Source organism: Psittacula echo (genome assembly GCF_963264785.1).
Source record: "Psittacula echo genome assembly, chromosome: 12".
Taxonomy (NCBI): domain Eukaryota; kingdom Metazoa; phylum Chordata; class Aves; order Psittaciformes; family Psittacidae; genus Psittacula; species Psittacula echo.
Window position 1 is genome coordinate 6969941 of NC_137747.1, and position 24228 is coordinate 6994168.

General features: G+C 51.6%; 1 protein-coding gene across 1 annotated transcript in view; it reads right to left on the reverse strand.

The window, feature by feature from the left end:
- LAMA5 (laminin subunit alpha 5) overlaps window positions 1-24228 on the reverse strand; it is a gene marked incomplete at both ends in the record, with an annotated part of 82103 nt that overhangs the window by 17640 nt on the left and 40235 nt on the right. Inside the window, 31 exons of the mRNA XM_080627585.1 lie at window positions 127-267; window positions 827-971; window positions 1091-1295; window positions 1495-1706; window positions 1971-2086; window positions 2844-2983; window positions 3148-3274; window positions 3496-3697; window positions 3849-3946; window positions 4222-4330; window positions 4882-5042; window positions 5360-5513; window positions 6018-6124; window positions 6225-6367; window positions 9138-9276; window positions 10933-11089; window positions 11280-11379; window positions 12068-12173; window positions 12553-12605; window positions 13109-13208; window positions 13400-13452; window positions 13870-14007; window positions 15468-15602; window positions 16066-16200; window positions 16447-16584; window positions 16957-17097; window positions 18181-18243; window positions 18689-18823; window positions 19533-19623; window positions 20356-20474; window positions 21387-21502. Of these exons, the coding sequence (XP_080483711.1) occupies window positions 127-267; window positions 827-971; window positions 1091-1295; window positions 1495-1706; window positions 1971-2086; window positions 2844-2983; window positions 3148-3274; window positions 3496-3697; window positions 3849-3946; window positions 4222-4330; window positions 4882-5042; window positions 5360-5513; window positions 6018-6124; window positions 6225-6367; window positions 9138-9276; window positions 10933-11089; window positions 11280-11379; window positions 12068-12173; window positions 12553-12605; window positions 13109-13208; window positions 13400-13452; window positions 13870-14007; window positions 15468-15602; window positions 16066-16200; window positions 16447-16584; window positions 16957-17097; window positions 18181-18243; window positions 18689-18823; window positions 19533-19623; window positions 20356-20474; window positions 21387-21502 (3979 nt within the window). The remainder of the gene's footprint in view (window positions 1-126; window positions 268-826; window positions 972-1090; window positions 1296-1494; window positions 1707-1970; window positions 2087-2843; window positions 2984-3147; window positions 3275-3495; window positions 3698-3848; window positions 3947-4221; window positions 4331-4881; window positions 5043-5359; window positions 5514-6017; window positions 6125-6224; window positions 6368-9137; window positions 9277-10932; window positions 11090-11279; window positions 11380-12067; window positions 12174-12552; window positions 12606-13108; window positions 13209-13399; window positions 13453-13869; window positions 14008-15467; window positions 15603-16065; window positions 16201-16446; window positions 16585-16956; window positions 17098-18180; window positions 18244-18688; window positions 18824-19532; window positions 19624-20355; window positions 20475-21386; window positions 21503-24228) is intronic.

The window sequence follows — 24228 nt, forward strand, 5'->3', positions numbered from 1 at the left end:
GGGGCTGAAAGTGGAAGATGGGCACAGGGAGACAAAGGTAACCCTCCTCACGGTGTATCTTCCAGACAGGTAGGATTAATGCAGGACAGAGCCCAGAGGGCTGCAGGGAGCCCTGGCCCCTCTCACCTCAGCTCTGTGCTTCTCGGCACTGCGGCAGCGATCGGTGGCACCAAAGCAGAAACACTTGGTGCAGCCCTTGGGGTTGCTGGCATCCAGAGAAAATGTCCCCAGGCGGCACTGGTCACACCTCGGGCCCTCCACATTTTCCTGGAAGAAAAGCAAAGCTCATCAGTGCCAGCAGCTTCTCACAAGGCCTTAGCGGAGGACAGAGACAGCAGTATGAGTGATCAAAGCACAATGATGTGATGTTCAAAGAGGATTAAGCAGTCCCTGAACAGGTTTACTTGCACAGCACCCCCCAAACATTAAATTCACATGCAGAAAGCACTTTTGAGCCCTGCAAAGCAGCTGGAGCAGGTAGCTCAGGAGCACTCTGCGTTACTCTGCTGTCATGTAGGAGCAGAAGGAGTCAGAGGGCTAACAGCTTTAGCACCTGATGCAGGGCTGGACCCAGACTGCTCATCTCCCCAGTGACAGCCCAAAGCCTTCATGGCCAGGAAAGATGGGGAGAAGGAGACTTTCAAGGTGCTCTGAACCTAACACCATGTGGGGCAGACTGGCTGCAGCTCAGGCACACAGGCACTCTCCTTCTCCAGCCCCACTCCCTCCCTGCGCACCAGACACCCACAGCCCCCCACATCCACAGCCAGTGCAGGAGAGTCAAGCAGAGGGGAAAAGCACTAAGTGAAGGCATCAAAGAACTGACCTTGCAGTGACATTGCCCTGTGACCGGGTCGCACACACTGGCTTCAGTGCCAGCCTGGTGGCAGTCACACCGCTGGCAGTTGGGGTAGTGGTAGTAGCCAGGGGCACAGAGGTCACACTGTCGCCCAACGATATTGGGCTTGCACCTGGACGGGGCAAAGAGCCACAGCATTAGAAACCTCCGCCTTGTGCTCTGCATGGGGAGCAGCCACAGCTTCTATGGGCGACCTGCGCCAGTGCCTCACCATCTTCAGGGCTCCCTCACCTGCACTGCCCACTGTCCACATCACAACCCGGCTCTGTCAGCTCCTGCACGCCGGGCCGAGAGCAGTTGCAGTCCTCACAGCCGATCAGGGGGTGGCAGCCAAAGGTCTGGGGCTCACAGACAACACACTCTGGTTTCAGGGTGTGTGGAGGGCAGATGCACTGCCCCGTCACCTCGTCACAGAGACGTGTCCCGCAGTCACAGGCTAGAAGGGGCGGAAATGGGCTGTGTTTGGGGGAGCCAGACCCAGGCAGCCCAAGGAGAGCACAAAGCATTGGATGCAGAACTCAACTGCGCACAGGAGCTGGGCTGTTTCACGTAAGTGGAGCCCAAATCAGCCTCAGCCCTCTAAGAGGCAAACCAGCAAGTGCTGGGAAAGCAGCACAGGAGATGGGACAACTCACGCCTGCAGTTGGGGAAGCCCCAGTAGCCGGTGGCACAGCGGGAGCACTCTCGCCCGATGACATTGGACTTGCAGGGACACTGCCCACCGAAGGGCTCGCACTGGCTGCCCCGTGCCCCTGCCTCGTGGCACCGGCAGGGCTGGGCCCCGTTGTTGTAGAAGAGGGAGAGCGAGATGGCAGAGTCACGGCAGAACCTCGATGATGTGCTGGGGCTGCAGGGGAAGGCAGGAACAGTCACCGTGCTGCGCACCCCAGCCTCCCGGCACCCCAAAATCCAGCAGGATCTCCTGCAGCAACAGGTACTGAATTAATGGGAAGAAGAGCCCTGATACTGAGATCCCCCAAATACCCACGGGTTTAGTCATTAGATAAGGAAAGCCTTAATCAGATCCCTCCCCTGCCATGTATGAAGGGAATGGGTTTCTGCTCCTTGAGGAGTTGACAGCAGAGCAGCCATGCAAAGCCAAGGGTCTTACTTGATGTAGAAGCTGTTGATGCCACAGCTGCTGATGAAATCATAAGACTTGTCTAAGGGTTCCTCCTGCAGGTACTGAGAGCTGTAGCTGTCCTCAGGCACCACAAGGATGTAATCCTGCAAAGTAAGGACAAGCCAGGCTCCTTAGCTGAGCCACACAGATGCAGTCTGAAAATGAGCTTACTAAAAGTCCAAACGCACCCTTAACTTATCATCATCATCCCTTGCTGGGACAGAACATTACACACAACGTGCTGAAGTACTGGAAAGATCAGGGTTCATCACCCTATTGAAGTCTGTCCATCAGGGCCCATTTAATCTATTGCTCCAGGTGAGGAGTGGCCCAAATTCGCTGGAGTAAAAAAAGGCAGAATATAAGGGCAGCACTGGCTGTGCTTCTGCAGAGGGGCAGTTTAAGTCACTGCCATTTAAACTTCTAGACATGGAGGCACCCGGGTTCCAGTTCTGTCTTTCAGTCACTTATCCAAATTTTGGTCAATTTTCTGGTCCTGTTGCCTGAGAATAACAAGGGTTACCTGCTTCTATGATATCTGCCTGGACAAGCAATGCTACACAGGTGCAAAATGCTGCTGGGGCAGGAATAAGGCTTATTCTGGATCATCACAAGCTACATATGCAAAGCAACAGCTTCAGTTTCTGCCTTGTTTTGGTATCAAACCCACACAGTGAAAGATAACTGTCATACACAAATGCTGTCTCAGTGAATTCTGTCTTCAAGTCTACGCCACTAAGGTTGGAGACTGCAACTTTCTGGGATAGTCCAGAAACTGAGTGATGGTGAGAAACATTCCAGGGACAAAAAGCCAAGGACAAACTCCAGTCCTGCTGGAGCCCGGTCTGGAGAGAGACTCACCAGCCACAGCTGCTTGCCCTCTGGCACTCGAACAACCACAGTCAGATCATTATCTGTCACATCCAGGATAATCTGGTCCTCAGAAACTACCAGGCTCCGGCACCCATAGCCATGTGGGCAGAAATTAGCATTGGTCTGACCTGAAAAGACAACAGATTGGGCTAACGTTTCTCTTGCAGTCCCCATCACACTCTTCCAGTCTAGAAAAGATGAGTTAGTCTTGCTTCATCTTTATCCTCTGACATGAGAAACTGTTCAGGGCTTCTGCCTACCAGCAGCTTCCCCAGACCCCTCCCCTTCTCACCTTGCCAGATGCGCCCACCATTGATTAACACTTCCACAGGGAAGGTTGGATGGTTGGGCTGGTAGTAGTGTAGGATGAAGGCATAGCGTCCCAGGGTCTGGATCCGGGTGTTAAACACAACAGCAGCCTGGCCCGAAACAGGAGAACAAAGAGATGAACCCCCACATCAGACACCTGCACTCACAGCCAGGATATGGCTTTATTATTGCACAAATTGGTGCTCTTATTGCACACCTGTCAGGCCTTGAGACTTTTGGTGAATCAACCCCCCATGTCTCCACGCTCCCCCCTTTAATGGTGCCAACTGAAAAGCCAGCAAACCAGCCCAACCCACAGCCATGGCACTACCTGTGGTGACTGCAGGAGGATGAGCTCTGCAGTGGGGTCCACTGCTGTGGGAGGCCGAGGTGCAGGTTCCAAGGGGACCCCAGCTGGAGCCACATGAACAGCCTGAGCCAGGGGGACATCAGGGGCGATGGGCAGAGCCTGGCCCCTCTCCAAAATGATTGACTGAGAAAGCTTCAGGAACCTTGAGGGAACACAGGAGCTGCTGCAAAACAAGGAGAAAACAGGATGTCAAGATCTCTGACAAGGAAAGAGAGAGGCTGAAATGGCCCCAGACCTGAGGGAAGTGGGGGAAGCACTTGCTTTTGGAAACAGGCGCATTCATGCTAAAACCCTGAGGGACCTGAGACTCTTACCTGTTGGGTGAGAACGTGCCATGGACACTGATGCAATGCACCTTCGGCTCGATGAACTCCATGGTGAACTGCGCAGCAGGTATGAGGTACACCTTGTGCTGCCACGTGAGAGAGGTGCCCAGTTACGTGACAGGGTCTTGCCACTGGGAGCCTGCAGCAATTTCTGTGCTCACCAGCAATCAGGCTGACCACACTATCACCATCTACTTCCAAACACACCACTGACCACATTCTCCACCCTGGACTGGTCATGACATAGACTAAGATCTAGTATCCAGTCCAGACAGAACTAGAAACCCCTTCTACAGGTTAGGTACCAACTCCTGCCTCCCCTTGCAACCTGTCAACAGAGCTGCCCTTGCAGGGAGCTTACCAGGAAGAAGTCAGCCAGATCAGAGGTGAAGCGAACGGTGGCCTCTGAGGTAAGCTCAAAAGTTGCAATGCGGCTCTGGGAATCCACAGCGATCCCTCGACAAAGGAAACTGAGAGAAACACAGATTGTGAAGCCAGCCTTGAGCAGGGTCATGGCCCATTTCTTGTCTTGCCAGTTCTATGTCCTGAAGGTGTTTGTACAGAGTCCCTGGAAACCTTTTCATGTCTTTTCTGGCAAGTCATAAGACTTTAGTTTCCCAGGGGCACCCCAGACATTGGTTTCCTATAGCAAAGGTTGCAGTCTGAAGTCAGACACTTCTACAGCAAGGGACATGGTTTGACCTGCACCAACAGCTCCAATAAACCTGCCTGTAGGCCATTCTGTAACCCAAGGCCTCTGCCAATGTATTCGGTTGTAAATGGAAGCAAGAGATTATCTCCTAGCAGAGGCATTAGAGGACAATGTTGGGCACAGGTATGTACTTCCCAGGGATGGCCAGTTACTAGAATGAGTCTGGACATACACGAATCAGATGTAGAGCATTGAGGCATTGCTTTGTTCATGTGATAAAGCAGAAAAAGCTCCTCAACTAGGGCAGAACTTGTCCTTGCCATGTCAGAGGAGGACCAAACCCTTTCCCCATCTCAGAGATGACCATACCTGTAGACACATGGGTAGAAGACGAATGTGCCCTGCTGCATGGCCAAGTGCGGTGAGCTCACAGCAACGCCCACCGTCTGCAAAGCATTGGTGTTGGCGTACTCCACCAGCAGCACGTATTTCCCAGGCTGGGCAACAGGCAGCGACAGCTGAACTTCCACCTGGAGGACAGAGAGACGACTTGGTGTCTACTGTCCCACTCCCCATAGCGAATGAGTGCAGGATGCCTGAGCTACAAACCAGCCTCCTCTGCAGCTGAGGGGACAATGGGACAATTCTTATCATGGCATTGCAAGCCCTTTGTAAGTGAGACACTGCTTTGGGGTGCCTTGCACAGGGCATGCAAGCACAAAAATGCAAAACTGATGGGGCAACAGTAGGTGGTACACAGGTGCAAAGCCCTTCTGGTAACCAGATGTCAGAGCAGAGGGATGAGTGCTGCAGTGCCCATGCAAGGGATGAAACAAGTGCCACTCACATCACTGCCGCTGCACGTGGCCATCTGAGGATGGGAGGGCGTGAGCTGCTCTGTGGGACACAGTCTGGGTAACCGGTTGTCCAGCCTGCACACTGCTTCCAGCCCAGACACTGCAGGGAAGCCATCCACAGACAGGTACTTGTACAGGAGGCAGCTAAAAACATTAAGAAAGGAATTCCAAAGTACGGTTGTTAAATCATGACTTTAAGAGTCAAGAGCACCCATGCAGCCTTAGTGCCAGCAAGATTTAAGAGAGGTCCTGGGCAGAGCAACCAGATGCGCTGAGATGCTCCAACCACTACCAGACTGTGCCCATTCAATTTAAAAAGTCCATCAAGACATCACCGTAGCCTTTTTCCAGGACTAGCACTGGGAATCCAGCCTAGCAGAGAAGAGGGCTATGGTCTTACTGGGTGAGCTGGCCATCCAGGGTCCATGAGAACACACAGATTGCCTGTGCCATGGATGAAGAGATCTACGCATTGGCTTTATGGGCCAATGCAGGTTCAGCAAGCTTTATCAACAACAGCAAAGTGCTCCACCAAGCAGTTTTACTGCATCCAAACCCTTACAGAGTGTGAACTGGATATATTTTGTAACCCCAGCCCAAGAGGAGCTGAGTAGGTCCCACACAGCACAAAGACATAGAGATCCTTACTTCTGGGTGGCTTGTTCAGGAGCTGGTTGGTAGGTACATGGCTCCGTGACCTTCAGCTGCAGTATTGGTGCTTCATAGTATGAGCTGGGTAGCAAAACCAGATAGTCCTAGGAGGAGAGATGGGAGAGTTGGATATGTTTAGGACACTTGCCCCCAGGGAACTGCTGAAGCCCCTGTGGTGGATGGAGCACATGGGCTGGTCCTTACCAGCAGCACACCCTCTGCTTCAACAACCAGAGACCAGGTGTTGGGGTTGAGTACGAAGGGCTCCCCAAAGCTGTTCTGTGGGACTGTGACAAAGGCTGGCTCCGTGCTGGGAGCAAAGACAATCTGCTTGGTCTGCTCTGTACCTGGAGTGGGAGGGATGAGAGGCTGTGAAGGGACTGGGATGGAAAACCTGGGGCTGCAAATCGGAGGCTATGGTCAGGGAAGCAGCTCTGTAGTGCAATGGGGAGTCCCGGGCTCCTGCTCTCTCAGCGCTGCTGTAGCAGAGGCACCACAATCCCACACTGTCCTGTAACAGAGACATCCACTCTGAACCTGCTCAGTAGCTTGATGGGAGAGAAAAAAAATAAATCACTGCAATCCTTAATGCTAATCCACAGCTCTCACAGAGTGCTCTGCTTCCCCAGCCTGCAAAGCACGGAGCACTGCATGCCAAGGAGTGTTTTGCCAGCTACAGAAGGAAGGAACTCATCTGTGAAGAATGTATTCCGAGACAGACAAAAAGAACTGCTCAGATATATTCTTCCTTAGGGATATTCTGACCCAGCTCCACAGGCGAGATACCTGTCTGCTGGCAAACCCTAAGCTGTGCTCCTGTCTTTCTTGCCAGCCACAGACTCTGCACTTGAGACTTAGGCATTAATTTTAACTGACAGGACAGAAGGGGTTTGAGGGCAGATCCTGCTGCTGTCGAACAGTTCCTTGGCTTGGCTGACACAGTCCCATAACCTCAGGATTCATTAACTTTGGAAGCAATAACCATACAGCACCTAGAAGCAAACTGTCTGCCTGTCCAGCAGTCTCAGGAGCAATCTGAAGAGCACGACTGAGTGATTCACTGAGTATGGCTGCATGGTGAGCAAACGAGATGAAGAAGGAAGTGGGGAATGTGGCACGCTGACTATCCTGGTGTGGCACATGGACATCAAGGCATAATGCAGAGGGTCAGAAGCTAAAGCAATGGCTTGTGCTACTGCTGGGATGGGTAACCCCTTCCCATGTGTGCTAGCTCTGCAGCATGCCTGGCATCAGCTGAGGCCGAGCCCATGCTTTCTCAGATGAGAAGCAGAGGTGAGGATGCAAGGGATGAAGAGGTTTCCCTGAACAGGCAATGGGGTAGATTTCTTGACAAGCTGAAGTCCCACATCCCTTTGAGATGATTCACAACTCAAACTGAGATCGCTTCTGGAAGTGGGTGGGAGAAACCAGTCTGCAAATCACATACTTGGAAAAGGCTTCCCTTTTTGCAAGCCACATCTTCCAACTTATCTTCTTTCCAGGCTGCTTGTCCTTCACCAAAGTGAAGCCCATTCCACCGCAGCAGAAGGTGGCTCAGCACTTCTGGAGCTGATCTGGCCTATCAAGGAAGCTGCCCTCCCAGATCCCAGTGCTGGTGTGTGTCTGTCACTTTGCCTTTAGCACTAGTAAAATCCAATGTTGCTTCTGAGCAAGGAGGGAAGCACATTAGAAGGCAAATAAGCTCTGCTGCTGGATAGGACAGATTAAACACTTCCTGAGCTCACACTTTTCTTGTCCTTCTGCTGTGTAATGTAATTGGCCATAAAAATAATGAGATATTTTTCTCCTCAAAAAAAAAGTAGAAAAATAGTATCTTGGCATTTCAAGCCCTGCACACCACATCAAAGGCCAAACACCTTCTGTGTCAGTTCAAGACAGGAGAAAACTTCACACACTGCTAAGTTAGGCAGCTGGTGTTGACAGCCTTGTGCTGCGCACGTATGATCTGGAGGAAAAGCTTCAGCAGGATGATGTGGCTGTAGCATCAGAAGCAGTAAAATCAATCTGCTGACCACTCACTAGGGCACTTGCATAGCCTCGGGTCCATCCCCATGCAGTCTTGCTCATATCGATCACCAGAATATTTGTTCAGGTCTCTGGGCTTCTTCAGCCATCTTTCAGTGTCTCTTCTTCTCCAGCAGCTCATTGTTGATGAGAAGACACTGCACCAGAGTGCAATGCCTGTGTAACACATGCAATTCCACACCACTTCCAAACCCCAGACTATGAGTGAAGCCAGCAGCCTGGTTTGGGAGAAGCGCAGGCAAGGGCAGGACTGCCACATGAGGGCATCTATGAAATAAAACCATGTCCAGCTGCCAAAGTTTGGACCCAGTTCCCAGCACTTGGCCCATTCTGGTTTTGTGGAAGCTCAGATCAGCTCAGTTCTGCCTGGGGCACTGGGGTGATCTTGTCCTGTGCTGGGAAGGTTGTATGGAATCCTACAATAGCCTTATCTCACACCAGCCTGGCTGATAACTCCTCAGTGTGCAGCTCCAGGGCTGCGGCCAGCTTGCTGCTGCTTTGTTAAATAAAGGGGGCTGCAAACTCATATCAGCCTCTCAGTTGGAAGGGCAGGACTAATGGGTAAAGCCACATGGAAGTGTCTTCTGGAAAGGATGATGCAGAAGGTTGCCTGGGATGGGGAGGAGGTGGCGATGGTGCAGGGGAGCAGAGCAGTCTGGGATCCTTACCTCTCCTTCGTGGCTGATAAGCTGTAATTTTGCCATACACAGTGGCCCCTCCTGAATTAATATACCTCAGGATGACATGGAACAGATAGAGCTCTGCCTCCTTCACGTCTACAGTGACTCTGATTTTACTCTGCAAAAAGCAAAAAAGCACATGGGGCAACATGTCACTGGGGGGCCAGCTCCTGCCTGCGGGAGAGCCTCACCCGCCTGCCTACCTGCCTGCCTGCCTGCCTCTCTTCCCCCTCCCTTACACCCCATGGCACAGCTCTGGCCGGCCACGAGATGGGCACACTTGGGATGGGCACATCTGGGACGGCAAACCTGGGGGCAGGAGAAGGGGCAGAGGAGCGGTGTCGCAGCATGGGATGCTCTGAGTTAGTCTAGAAGTGAAAAATGCACTTACAGTTGCCACAAACATTAAACTTTCCTTCCTCAACGACCGAGACCCTCCCTTCCACACTGGCAGGCCCCCGGCTGACGTAGCGGAAGACGAGGCGGAAGAGGTCGGGGGAGGTCACATTGAGAGTCACCACTACCTTGGGCTGGTGGGAGAGAGAAAGGGGAGAGAAGCAGAGCACACCTTCAATTACCTCCACCGGCCGCAGCTACCAGCGCAAGCGCAGCCGCTCGGCTCACTGCTCCCAAAGCAACATGCCACAGCGCGAGGAGAGGACAAGCACACCGGCCCTGCTGCAGAGTCATGGCATGGGCACCTCGTGATGCTGTCCCTTTTGGGACCAGCCACAAAGGGAGCAGCCTGCCTGTGGGGAGGGGGTAGAAAGGCTCTGACCACATCTGGAAGATGTTGTGGCAAAGCAGGGCGGTTCGGCTACCCCGGGGCACACCAGAGGAAAGGTGTTTAAGAAGTTCTTGCTGTTGGTATCAGCATGTTGCTCTCACGGGCTTAGTGTGCTGTAACCAGCAGGTACCCAATGCTGAAGTACCTGCTGCTCTGCCCTGATGCTTAAAGGAGGCTGCAAATTGAGCTGGTTCCTTATCCTTGGGACCCTGCAAGGCTAAGGACTAGTGGTGCTAACTGATGGTTGTATCAGTCTTCCCCATGCCTGGACACTTCTTAGCAAGACCTCAGTTAAGGAGGTGCTTATGTCCAAACCGTTTCAAAGAGATGGAAGCATCTGCTTAAAAACCCTCCTGCTGACTGGGCAAAGCTGGGGTCTGCCAGGGAGACTCTTGTGTTCAAAGCTCCAGTTTACACATCTTCCTACCGAGAGCAAACTGCAAGGATCTTGCAGAGAGCAAACCATAAGTGAGGCCTGCCCGCAGAAAGCCATGTGCTAGCCCTTCTTACCAAGGCCTATTTCTATGTCAAACCAACACTGGATGCAACACAAAAGCCACAAATTTGAGCATGAGCTCCATCCTTAAGCTTAAGGTTATGGTTTTCTCAAGGCAGCCTACAAGGAGTTCATTCCTTAGCTCCTACCTACAAATTCAACAGGAAATGGCGAATGCATTTGGCCCCTGTTATCTTACCTAAGCATGAAGGAGTGAAGAAAACTGAAAGTACATGCACCAGAATAAGGAGCATCTTACGTGGGACAAGACTGTCAGAGAATCACTGCCCTGCATCCCCCACCCCAGACACACACAGGTGACACCTCCGCAGGGGCCATGCAGAAGAATCCACCGAGGAGAATAAAGGGTCAACAGATGAAATAGCTTCACCTCTAGGGCTTAGACAATCTAGATTAATGTAAACCCCTGTTACAGCTAACAGCGAGAGCAGAGCAGAACGGTAACAAGAGCTCCAAGCCGAACATAGCTAAGGAGGAGCTGATTTATTTTTGGAGAAGGGAGGAAAGGTTTAAGCAGAGAGCTGCAGGAAAGAGCAGAGTCAGACGAAAGAGCCACAAGGAAACCCAAAGACAGTGTTTATAGACATCCCTGTAAGTAATCACCAAGCTACCACCTTTGTCTAAAAGGATTAGGATGTCAGGGGATTCCCAGTTTAGGATGTTTCTCCTCATCGGTCTATCAGCACTACAGGTCATCCCAGCACTACAGGAAATATCTGTGCGAACAGGCTATATATACACTGTGCTGTTTATGTTGGCCACCATGTGACTTTGGGGGTCTGAGAAGCACTTGGGGTGAAAGATGTGTGCCAAAAGCATGTCAATCCACCGGCCACATCCTCCCGATGGGGAGCTGGGCTGGGATGGTGACAGCAGGCATACCTGGATGGAGGACATCTGAGCATATCCTCGCCAGCTGAAGCCCTCAAACTCCAGGGGGTTGTAGCCGAAGCGCACAGCCCGGCCAGCCGGTGTGGTGCCTTCCTCCAGCTCGTACTTCAGGTGGTGAAGGTCAGGGAAATAATGGTCCCGTGCGGGTCTGGGGAAGAGAAGGAGCACCATTACCTGCTGAGCTACGTGGAGGGACAGCCACGGGGAAGCCTCTGCAGCTGATGTGGCAGCAGCCAAGACAATGAGGTCCCCATCCCCCTGGTGGCAGAGGACATTGTCCCCAAGGGAATGAATGGGAGGCAGAGCACCCCAAGGTGCATCTCCTGCCAGCAGCTTACTGGGTGCAGGTGGGGCCGCGTGTGCTCTGGCGGCAGCGACAGGCTCCGCTCCGCTCCTCGCAGGATGGCCCCAGGGACCCACCGACGTCGCAGCGGCAGCCTGCGGGCAGGAAGCGGCTGTTGACATTCCCCATGCACTAACGAGCTCCTGGTCACTCATCAAAGGTGCGTCCGCGACCGCTATTTTTATTCCATTGTATCCGTTTTCATATTGGCCCCGGCCCCACTTGGATCGGCTCCTCTTCCACCTCAGCGCCGAGCTATTTCCAGGCAGCTGATGGAGGAACGAGGTCTGCAAACCCTCATGGCTTGTTCCCTCTTCCAAGCCCTGCCAAGACCGCAAGGGCTGGCTGAGAGTGGCCGGATCTCCTCTTTTCCCTCTTCCCATGAGCATAATAGAAAGCAGCCAACCTCTCAGGTCCATGCCCACCTGCTCCCAACAGGAGGGATGGGAACAGCTGGAATGACATGGCCAGTGGTTAAAACACACCAGTTCTTAGCACTTAAGGGGGCACCTTTCCTGGCCTTTCATTCCCCAGCCTGACAGACCTGTGTCCAACGGTGCCAAAGCATGAAGTCAGGTCTCCAGATTCACAGCAAGACCCAGGCCCTGCTCTGGGCCATGGTATGATCAAAAGCAAGAGGTGGGACACCTCCTGCTTCTTCTCTCCAAGGCCAACAGTCAGAGCATGTCTGGGCAAACAGTCAAGGCAAACACGCAGAGCTGCTTGCTCCAGGGTCAGCTCTTGTGCTGCTCCATTCACTGACACATCATGAAGGGGGCTCACCTTGGCAGCCAAAGTAATTTGCGTTCTCCATGTTGAAGTAGCCGTCTTTGCAGGTCGAGCAGAACTGGCCACAGACGTTTGGCTTGCAGAAACACTGCCCATCACCCTAGGAGAGAAGCAGGCAGGGAAGCTCATTCCTTCCAGTCACATCGAAGCTGTTTCTCAGTTATTTGGATCCTCGTCTGAGACACTGGAGAAGCATTTTGAGTTTCATGCTCTACATGGCTTCCTGCGTGTGGGTGGCCACATAAATTACCCAACAATACAGGCAAACAAAAATCCAAGCATCCTGGGCCAGACCCAGAAATATTTAGGTGCCTAATTTATGAAAGGTCTTAATCCTGTGTTCTCATGCAAGCCCAGACTATGGTGTAACCTCTGAGAGCCCAGCTTCAGGACAGGCTTCTCCAGCAGCTGCTGGGAGAGACAGAGCTGAAACACTCCCAACACAGCACATGCTCGGAAGCATAGAGGAGCAAACCCACCTGCTGGCACTCTGCGATTCCACTGATGGTGCCCCTGGTCTCACACTTGCAGCCTGGAAAGAGAGAGGTGAACAAGAAAGCCATAAGATTGATCAGCCCCTGAGAAGAAGCCTGCTGGGGGACAGCAACCACCACAGCAGAGGATACCGGCTGGATAAGTGGGGCTGGGAGCTGGTCAAGTAGAGAGTTGTGCTGCACAAGGGCTTGCGTTTAATTCTGGGCAACTACTGTTGAGGACACAAGTACTAAAACCTCTTGCCTTTTCTGCACATTTGGCCGTAGAAAATTAAGTCTACAGGGAGGGCTGAGAATGGCACAACTCATTGCATGACTCCTGTGTTTCATCCCAAGCAAAAAGCTCCAGGCTCCAGCCTTTCCCTGCTCCACGTGGGGGTTACCCAGACCACTCCAGTTTTGACATCACTTCAAGGTAAAGATGGAAGGAAAGGCATCCCTTCCATCCAGCAGTGATGGTCCCCACTGGCTAGGGTTTGGGTCTTGCACCATTACAACACGGAAGGGACTTTCTGGGGCTGTGCAAATGCCATTTCCTTACTCAGGCAGCCATAGGGGTTCTCCGGAGTCAGGTTCCAATATAAGGGCTTGCATCTGTCACAAGCTGGGCCTTCAACGTATGCCCGACATGCACAGGAGCCCTGGGGAAAGGGGTGGGGAGAAAAGAGCAGGTGAGAATTTGCAGCATGGTGCCTGAACACAATGTCAGATACCATGGTGTGGGTAATATCTGCTTTCAGGCTGAGCTTAAGGAAGGATATGGCCCAAAGTGAGAATAAGGGGATTACGTAGAAATGACCTGCAGGGTTTGGCGTGTTCATTTGATACTCACCGGGGCCAGCGAGGGATCTGCAGTCACTAACCCTGCTGGGTTACAGGAGCCCACTGGAAGAGAGACATAAGGGGTTTATGGAGAGCTCACACCCTGGCTGTTCTTAAAGGGGGTTATTTCTTCCCTTGCAAAACTCTAGGGGGATGATAAGCCCATTTACCAGCACCACACCACTATGTCCCAAGCCACGGGAGTCACACCCCATGAGAGAATGAGAATCATAGAATAAACCAGGTTGGAAAAGACCTTTAAGATCATCAAGTCCAACCTTTACCCCAGGGCTGCCGAGTCCACCACTAACCCATGTCACTAAGGCCTCATCTACATGGTCTCTGAACACTTCCAGGGATGGTGACTGCACCACTGCCCTGGGCAGTCCCAATGGTTCCAATGCCTGAGCACCCTCTCAGTGAAGAAATTGGTCCTCATATCCAATCTACACATCCCCTGGTGCAGCTTGAGGCTGTTACCTTCACAGTGTGGAAATCCATAGGCGCCTGGCAGGCAGCTATCGCAGCGCAGCCCCGTCACCCTGGGCCGGCAGCTGCACTGCCCTGTGTCCTGGTCGCAGGTGCTGTGCAGGGAACCCTCCCGGGAACACTGGCAAGCTGCAGGAGAGGGGACAGCAAGTGCTGGAGCGGCAGGGCACAGGGGCTCCTGCATTCAAGGCTTCCCACCAGCAACCTCTTTTGTCTGCCTGACCTTCATCCCCATCAAAGCAGCCAGAAATATGGGTTATAAATAACATGCACACTCATTCTTTGCGTTTGGTTGAAAACACCCCATTTTTTAAAGAAGAACAATAGAAGCTGCAATGTTTATCACACCTATTTTTACATACATTTATGTGTAATTCTGGAGGCTGGGAGAAGTTTAGGCTAAGAAAAAGGGGAAGGTCTGATTTCATCCCCTAAAGGTCAGCGACCAGTGACACATCAGCCCATTTGCATCCAAACAGCCATCGGCCATCAGGGTCTGCCCTGAGGATGCTGTATGTGGGCAGCAGACCGGCCAGCAGCCGGGGGCAAGGGCAGGGCAATGGCTCTGCCGCTTCCTGTATGACTTGTCTGCTGCGAATGCATGTCGAGATCCTGCTGCCCTATCACATGAAAGGTCAGCAAGCTGCCAGGGAGCTGCCTGTGCCCTCCTTACCCAGCCAGTACTCCTCAAATCCCTGCCAAAGGGGCTGGTTTAGGCTGACACCCCCAGACTGGCTAACAGCAAAACATCGTTATAAAACAAGAGATTAAGAAGAAATCAGGTTCTCTTCTTTCCTTGCTGTGACTCCTCTACAGCTCTGCAATCTGGGCAGTGCTTTATGAGACAGAAAAAACCAAACCCATAAGTGAGGACTAACTCCTGTGAGACCACTTCATCTCTGCCTCCAGCCTCTTCAAAGGCATAGTGCCGGCATCAGCATTTGTGAGCAGCCCTCTGCCAGCTGGCTGCAGCTCAGGCGTCTACATTTAGTATGGTGCAAGAGGGAGATGATGATGCTCTTTTGTTGCTTCAGGGAAATTGTATCACAGATGATTTTTTAATGAGCACTAAATTCTTGCCGGGAGACATATGAGTCCATCTGGCTTCCAGTCGGACTGCCGGCAGGGAGGGAGATGGGGACACTGCTGGGAGGGCTATGCAGAATGTCTGGAGCCGCAGGCACCTGCCACAGGCATTGCTCAGCCCTGGTACCAGCAGCTCTGTGATGCAATGCTCATGGAAGTGGACAGAATCATAGGATCATGGAATTGCTTAGGTTGGAAAAGACCTTTAAGATTATGAAGTTCAAATGTTAACACAGCACTGCCAAGGCCACCACTAAACCATGTCCCTACGTGCCACATCTACGCGTCATTTAAAAACCTCGAGGTATTTATATATACACTACATATAAATACTCCACCACTTCCCCTCGTCCAGTGCTTGACAACCGTTTTGGGGAAGAAATTCTTCCTAATATCTAATCTAAACCTCCCCAGGAGGCTGGTTATGGAAAGGAAAGCCATTACTAAGCCAGCAGCAGCAGCTATTCCCTTCCCTCCCTTGAGACCTGATGGTGGTTACTCACGTGTGCAGCTGGGGTACCCATAGAAGCCCAGGGCACACTGGTTGCAGGTATGTCCTGCAAAGTTCATGTGGCATCGGCACTGGCCAGCAGGGCTGCAGTTGTTGTCCACAGCACTCCGGGAATCACAAGAGCAAGCTGTAAGAGCAGGAATACCAACAGCGTGATGACTTGTGGCCAGCCACTGCTGCTCTGAATCATCATTCAGCCCCATAGGAATTAGCCATTTCCATCAGAACTAAATTAATTCCTTAATCCCCTGGAAAGACAGGCAGTCTTTTCAGCTGGAGTCATGGCTATACCAGGAAAACGCCACTGAGGGTTTTTTATAGCCCATTCAACATTCCTCAGCAGTTTAGTAGGTTAATGCTAAGAAGACAAAAAAAGGCATAAGCTGAGACACCAGGTCACAGGAGGGTTGTGATGAGGAAGCGTGACTGATAAAAACTGCTTTGTCTTCCAGGCTTGGGCATGATCCATGACCTCCAAAACAAGTCTGCCAAATTCAGTCTAAACCATGAAGGTTTTGATTTTGAAAAACACCAAATCTTGCAAAAATAGGCATGTTTCTCAGCAGGTGGCTGAAGGTTAATGCCCTTACCATAGCAGTGAGGGTAGGAGTGGTACCCAGGGCTGCACTGCTCACACCGTGGCCCCGTAAACTCAGGTCTGCAGAAGCACTTCCCATCGGAGTCACAGCCTCCTGGCAGCGTCCCGACAGCACTGCAGCCACATACTGCAACAGAGAGAAACCGTGTGCCTGGTGCAGGGAGCACAGGACAAAGCTCATGGCAATACGATTTCCTTCCCGAGGTTCCTAGATGGGCATTTCGGTGGTGCTCTAAAGCGTTCAAACTTGATCTTTACCCATTGCTACATCCTCTAAAACACCCACAAAACCACCTTCCAGTCCTTCAGAACCCTGCCAGAACACTCTGGCTTTGTGCATGCCCACCCAGGCCCACGGTTGACAGATACTCACGCTGGCACAGAGGGTAGTTGAAGTAGCCAGGAGCACACTGGTTACACAAGTGCCCTTCAAATCCCGTTCGACACAGACACTGCCCTGTCTCGCTGTCGCAGGTGCCATCGTACTGACCAGGGCCGGAGCACTGGCAGGCTGGAAAGCAACAGGGGCACTAATAAATAAGCAGCTTCTTCATCTTTCCCCTCCCTAGCAAAGGAACCAGAGAGCGCCTGTTTCTCTGGGGTGGAAATGCAGTCATTGGAGAAACCATGGGGGACACAGCTGGCAGCAAGTGTGCCTGGCCCATAGCTTATATCCATAGGGAATTTCTCAAGAGCCCCGCAGGCTGGGAGGATGCTGGAGGGTCAGGGCTGGGTGGAAAATACCAACAAAAGCCATGGGAATTTGTCACTTGGAAGTGGGGCTGGAGAATTCCAGTGTGAGAGGAGGACAGGGAGAGGCACGCTCCTTCCCAGCAGGGAGGTAGCAGGGCGAGCTCGGGGCTGTTAACCCCGAGTCACTCACGCTGGCAGCCGGGTCCATAGTGGCCTGGGGAGCACTGGTCGCAGTGTGTTCCCTGGAAGTTGGGCTTGCACACGCACATCCCCACCCGAGGGTCTTTACGACAGGCGTTGCCTTCGGTCCCACCGGCGTAGCAATCACAGTCTGGAGTGGGGACACACACAGGAAACACCACACATAGCTGTCAGTCGATCTCTGCTGCTGGGCAGATGATATGTAAGGACAGGGGAGGTGTGAGAGGCAACAGCTCAAGCATTTGCCTCCTAATAACCTTCCTACCAGATGCAAATGTTTTAACCAAACCCTGTGCAGGTGATGAGCACACCAGGCTCACGGGGTTGCAGGGTAACTGGGAGACCTCAGTCACAGAGCTGATTCAGAGTAGCATTGCCCAAGAGCTGTGCAGAACAACCAGAGCCTTCAGCTAACCAGGCTGGGGTTTGGGCTTTCTCTGGTCACTCCATGCTCAGTTGCACCTGAGACCTTCCCACTACCAGGGCAAGTGGGTGCTGCAGGCAAGCGGTGCTGAGGCCAGCCCTGCCTTCGCCGACAGCAGCAGAGCTGGGAGAGGGAAGGGCAAAAATCATCCAAGAACCAGAGGGAAAGGAAGGTGGGGAAATGAGAAGGGAAGTGAGACATCGCAGCTCAGGAAAGAAAAAACTGTCTGGAAGATAAGAGTTTAAAATATCAGAGGAAGGAAAAGGTTATCTGGAGTGCACTGGGAAGCATGAGATGGGAGGATTCGGTGGGAAAAGAGACAGAAGAGCTCAAGGGAGATTAATTGAGACAAGTGAGGATAAAAGAGGAGGGAGGTGGAGGGGAGCAGGGATGAGGGCATGGGTGAGCTTTCAAAACAACAGAGAAAGCAACACAGCAAGGAGTTCTGGGCAGAGGGGCCATCAGCATGGACCCACCTCATGGAAAACACAGGGCAAGCAAGTGCGGCAGAAGGACAGGTTTGTATGTGGACCCAAAGGCTGAGATGTGGGACAGCTCAGGTTCCAGCTCAGCCACAGCCCCTCTGTGATCTTAGGGGATGCTCCTTTACAGGAAGGCCAGAAGGGACATCCCCATCAGCTGCATCCTCTCTCAAAACCACTCTGTGTCAGGCCTGTCTCTTACAACATAGGTGCCCTGTAAGCTGAAGACCTGATCTTGTGCTGGATGGTGAGATATAACAGAAATGATGGTGATTGAGAAAACATCAAGGAAAACTGCACTGCTTACTTATTATCTGTCCTGCAGGAAGCACTTGCTCTCCAGTATCATTGTGAGTGAAAGCTGGAATGGCTGCACAGAGAAAGAGACATGGCACAGGTCATCATACACGCTCAAAGAAATCCTGTCGGGTTGACAGTCCCAAAGCTGAACAGACTGAATGCAGATGTGGAACAGGGAATTAAGTGCAGATATCCCACTAACCAAAGATCCATTACAGCCATTCTTAACCTGGGCTCTGGAAAGATGCCTTTCACAGTGAGACGAGACCCCAGCCAAAAGGGAAGCTTCTGCTGACTCCAGAGAGCTTGGTTCAGCCCAGCTCAGCCCTGTTCCAGCATCCACCCAAGCCAAACTTTGACTTGTTCCCACCTGCAAGAACATTTCCTGGGAACTGCCACATGGCGTGCCGGAAAGGTACCCGGAGAGCAGTCCCAACTGGAGCTGTTGGCTCTTCCTGCACCCACTGTCTCTATGGGGTCCCAGACCTGATCACAGCCCCACAGCCCTCACTTACGGTAGCAGTGGGGGAAGTCGAGGTATCCCTCAGCACAGGCATCACAGTGCTCCCCAGTGTAATTGGGTTTGCAGTAACAGCGGCCGGTGAGGTCCTCACAGGTACCATCAGTGAAGTCAGACTCACAGTTACACCCTGCAGGGAGGGACAAGCCAGCAGCGGTTGTCACTGAGACCCTTGCTAGCCATGAGCACCACAGAAGCATTACTACAACACAGAGCCTCTGGAAGAGACACCCCCATCTGCTGCAAATACTCTCCAAAAATAAAGAGAGATTGGGTCTGGTTTAGAGGAACTGCTGCCGCTGTCCTTGTCCCACTGTGAGGTCCCAAGTAAAGCAGCACAGTTCTGACTGGATTCTCCAGGAGATCCCAAATGCCCAAGAGGGATGGTGGTGGTGGCAACAGTGCAAAAGAGCTGGTGTATATCACAGCCTCCAGACTGAGCTGGGATCCCCAGCAAGCCTATAACTCACTTCTGTCTAGAAATCCCTCCCTTAGGGTATGGAGACCAATGGTCTGCAATTGCCAGCTGAAAGAGTACAGAGATGACAGCTAAGACTCTATTTCCCTCTAGGAACAGCAAGGGGGACAACACATTTTTAGCTCATTCCAGCCTTGGAATATGTCACCACTTCTGATTACACAGAGACTGCAAGCACACATACTGCCAGCATGCACACATACATCTGTACCAGCTGCAGCAGGAACCACTTATGTGGCCACATCATGGTGCCAGATTCACTATACCAGAAAGATCTCCCAGCCCAATCCTGCAGATCACCCTTCCCAGTGCCACCAAGTCCAGGAGAGTATCTACAACCTGCAGAGGAGATCACACTCACGATAGCAAATGTATGGAGAGTCGATGGGGTGGTCAGGGGATCGATAGTATCCTGGAATGCACCTCTCGCAGTTAATGCCAGTGGTGTGATGCTGAAAAACAGTGGGTTAGGGGGCCATCAGTTCCTCTGCCTGCAGGATTGATGTTCATCTGCAAGATGTACTAACAGCTTCAGGGTCAGAGGAAGCAGCTCAGGAGTGTCAGCACACACAAGACCTAAATCTGATCAGAATTCCACATATATCAATTTGAAAACAAAGCATTTCCTGCAAACTGCATCCTCCTATAAACACAGTATGAGTTTCAGGTTCATACTGACCTTGAGCCCATTTCACTTGCTTCAGATGGTAAAATGCCCTGCCCACTTTGTGCTAAGAGGATGGGAGCAATCTGTTTCCTCCCAGCAAGACAGTACAGCTAAAAGTTGCGTACCATGACATGAATTAACCAGCTCACAGTCACCTTGGGAGCAGAAGAGCCACTCTCCCCACTTCCACTGGAAACTTTAGAGACTGAGGAGACTGGCATTTTGGTGGTCAGAGACAGATCCAGAGAGGTGGCAGCACCTGAGCATTGCAAACCAGGCAGGGACTTCCCAATGTGCTCAGCACCAATCTGTCCCTCCAAGTGCAGATCTAACCCTAGAGCATCAGGAAGGTAATGATGCTACCCTGGGGACAGCTAGAAACCCAAGTGCTGTTTTCATTACTGGTGGACACTCCTTTAATCTATAGCTGAGACTGATTTCTAGGTAAGGGGTGTATGAAGGGTTGGTAGAGCTGTCAGCAACAGCAGAAACAAACACAGGAGCTCTTCAGGCCTACCTGACAGTCAATGCAAACACCTCCCCCTTCAAACTTGTCCTCATGACTTTTGCTGGCTTTGTGGCGATCCACCTCTGGGTCGTAGTAGCAGTCATAGGCATGGCCATTGCAATTGCAAGCTGAAAATACAGACAGACGTTAGCTAGGCCACCAGTCCATGGAGACCCTTCAGTCACCAGCTGGATCTTCAGATAAGAACTCTTTCTTGTGGGTTTGACTTTGGATGGGTTACTTTTCAATGAGGAAAGGTGCTTGAATGCATCTGGGTGGTTACATGAGCAGTCAAGCTCCCAGAAGTGTTCCAGTTCAAAACCACAGAAGCAGCAACTCTCTCACAAAGCCCAGTCTGCACTGGAAGAACGCAGCAGGCACAAAATCAGAAGTAAAATATGTGCAGGCATGTATAGACGAGAAAGACATTACCCAACTATGGGGCCTCAAGTAGTCTGGTTTAGAAGGCAGCATTCTTGCCTCTTTTATCCCACCCAGGATAGAGGTGAGCACCCAGTGAGGGTGCTCTTTACAAACCCACAAGACTGAGATCCAGCTGTCCTTTGCTGCCCTGAGTTTATAAGAGACTGTCTGAGGTAACTATGCTCCATGCTCTGCATTCCCAGTGCAGCATAAATTCCACTGTCGGCATGTACCAAAGGTTTCTCTGAACAAATAAAGACATCCTGTGTGTAAACACATCCAAATGTAATTCATCTTGGAGAAGGAATTGAGTAACGAGTCTTGCCTGCACAAACCCTTGGACACGGGGGAGGAACAGGAACAGAAGCAGAATCAAAGTCCCATTAGACCTAATGGGCCTCTCTGTGTGAGCCTCAACTGAGGACAACTAACCACTGTGCAAAGTGTTCTCTCTTGCAGTGCCAGTGACCTCCACTTCCCGCAATGCCCCCACACCACAAACCCCACCACTGCAGTGAACAGCTTCTCTGCACTGCACCAAGGGGCTGGTGAAGCACAGAGCAAGCTGTGCCTTGCAAAGCAGCTGGAAAAGGAAGGAAAACCCCACTCCAACTCACGCTGGCATTCATTCGCGCTGTCGGCAGTGGCAGGCTTCCATGGGAACTGGTTGAAGCCGGGGCAGCAGCGATCGCAGGACCCACCGCAGGTGTTGTGCTGGCAGTCGCACTGCAGCCTGCAAGGGAGAGGAACATGGTACAGCTGAGCCCATGGCCATGACAGGGATCAAATGAGGGATGTTTGTTAATCCAAACAGTCTAAAAAGAGGCTTCTAAGGCTTTTTGTAACGTTTGAATTGCTGATTTGTATCTTTTCTAAGCCAAACTTGCTCCTCCAGTGCCATTCTCTCCCTTCCTTCTCCAGCATCGCTCTTATTTTCTTCACAGGGAGACAAAGAATAGATTAAAATCAGTGTGCCACTGCCTAGCCAGACAATAACACGTGAAATGGCTGGATGTAGCAGCCTGAGCTGAAGTGAATAACTTGAGAGGGAGTAGCATGGTGCGCAAAGATGTCTCCACCACTGTGCGGGGGTAGCGAGAAAGGAATAAATGGTAGCCCAGAGCTGGAGAGGAATGGGGCCACATGGGTCCCATCTGCTCCTCCAGGAATACCTGTGCTTGAGAGAGGAAGGCCATGAAACTTGAATTAAGCCCTTTAGCAGATGCTGGCCCCACGCTCCCTGTGCAATGCACCTCTTGCTCTGTCCAGCCGGCACAGGCTGGGCTGTGCTGGGTAAACAGGCGGCTCCGGAGGCACCAGACAAGAAATCTCAGCCCTGGACTGATGGATCTTGTCCCTGCTCGACCGCAACGGTGATTCATTAACTTCAGTGACATCACCTCCAAAACTTCCACTTAGCAGAAGGCGATTCCCATCCAACACAAACGCTTTCTGTTGTATTAAACTTATGGATAATACAGCATGTTCCAGCTTTTATCTGTTATTACTCATTTCCCCTCAGGGCTGGGCTGCCACTCCCATCTCTCCCTCCTTCAATGCTTTTCCATTCAAAAGCCGTGTTTAAAAATAAATGTAATTTCTTAAAACATTAGGAACAAATGGAGCAGTCATTCTGGGTGAGATGCAGGAGCGCAGACACGCTCCACCAAGGCTGCAGTGAGCTGAGTGCTTTCCACCTACGCGTGTTTTTAAGATGCGGGACCTGCAAGGGTATGTGCAGTGAACATGGGAGAAGTGAACTCATTAAAATGAAATATGGGATGATCTGAAATTCTGGGGCAACACTCAGCATGTTTGCTTCAGCCATATACATATGTGTGGAGAAAGATGGTCACTGAGTCAGGCAACATATAAACCTGCTGAGCAGTGTTAATCTCCCTGGCTGGAGGACGTGGCTCCAACCACACATCCCAGCTCTTTAATGTTCAAGATGTTTGAAAGCACTGGTTCAGTTCCCAGAATGCAAAAAGATGGCACTCAATGAGTAAAGATGCACATTTCAGATGGAGGAGGAGCTGTTTATTTAGTCTCTGCTGTCCAGAGTTAGCAACGACCTCTCGGAGAGCCCATCTATCACAGCAACTTTACAGCACCTTGTGCTGAGTCTGTGCTGCGAGTGAATTATGCACCAATGTGCATAAGCCACAATATTTACATGTTTCATTGATTGAATATATACAAGGAAGAAGAGGGAGCGGCTGTGTTCACATAGCACATATTTCCTGGTCATCCTGCCATAAAAAGTAAAACCACAATCTTCCCACTGGAATTGATGCTCAGTAACAGAGGCTAAGAACAGTCTCCAGCAAGCAGCTGAGTCAGACTGCGAGCAGCACACAAGCACTGCATCTGCTTTTAACCAGGACACCTGAGTAGCACAACCAAGAAAAAACAGCCCTTTCCCCTGACTGCTTCTCGCTGTACTGAGGGAAAATCACCTGCAAAAGGGATTCACACATCTACCGGTACACATAGTGATTTCCCTTCCTTAATGGGCAAGATTCAGGATTCAGCTATGGGAAAGCATCCTTGATCTCCTCCTGCAGATCTGCTTCTGATCAGTCAGGCTGCTGTTGTCTTGCTGGTTATCTTTAGCATCAGGTACAGAAGTACCAGCAGGACTTTGCAGTTGTCTCCTCACTTGTGGTACCCGTGATGGGGCAATGAACCCAGAGAGAGAGCCGCTCTTATGAGGCAGAAGCAGAGCATTTGCAGGGCTTCCCTGAGCTCACATCAGCCACATGTTAACTCATGGTTCCTGTCCGGGCTCACTGCAACACGCCAGGTCCCTGCTGATGCTTTTCTCACTGCTCATGGGGTTTGCCAGGAGAAAGGCTTATGCCTGATCCTCTGGTGTTCACCTTTAGCCAGGACAATGTCCCTTAATGCAGCTCATTGGATTCTGGGGTGAAGAGAGACAGTTGCAACAAATGCAAAGCCCCTTGAGGAGGCTGTACCTGCCCACACAGTGAGACCCATGCACATACACATGCAGGGATCAGCTTAACACAGCTGGATGTGCAGCCTCCGTAACTTGGCACTTCAGAGAAGCTTTCCAAAGCTGGGTAAACATTATCATTTATGGCCAGGAAGTCCGCTCACGAACATGCTCCATCATGTCCTAAAGCCTTTGCCAAGATTTATAGCTCACCTCACCTCTATCAAAGTGCTCATTCTGCCTTTTTGGGCAACAGGCACAAGAAACACAGGCGTGTGCAGAAGAGAGAAGTTAAAATGAGAGGCAGAGACCTCCCAGGCAGGCTGAGGCATAACTGGGACTTTCAATAGTGCCGGGCCAATTCACATTCCTCTATTGGCATTTCCTTGCCCTATTGCTGTCACACATCAGCATCTGAGGAGGCAGGATGTGTGCAGAGGGACACAGCACACTCCTACTCAGATGGGTTGCACAGGTTTCTGAAGAGATGGCATTTCTGA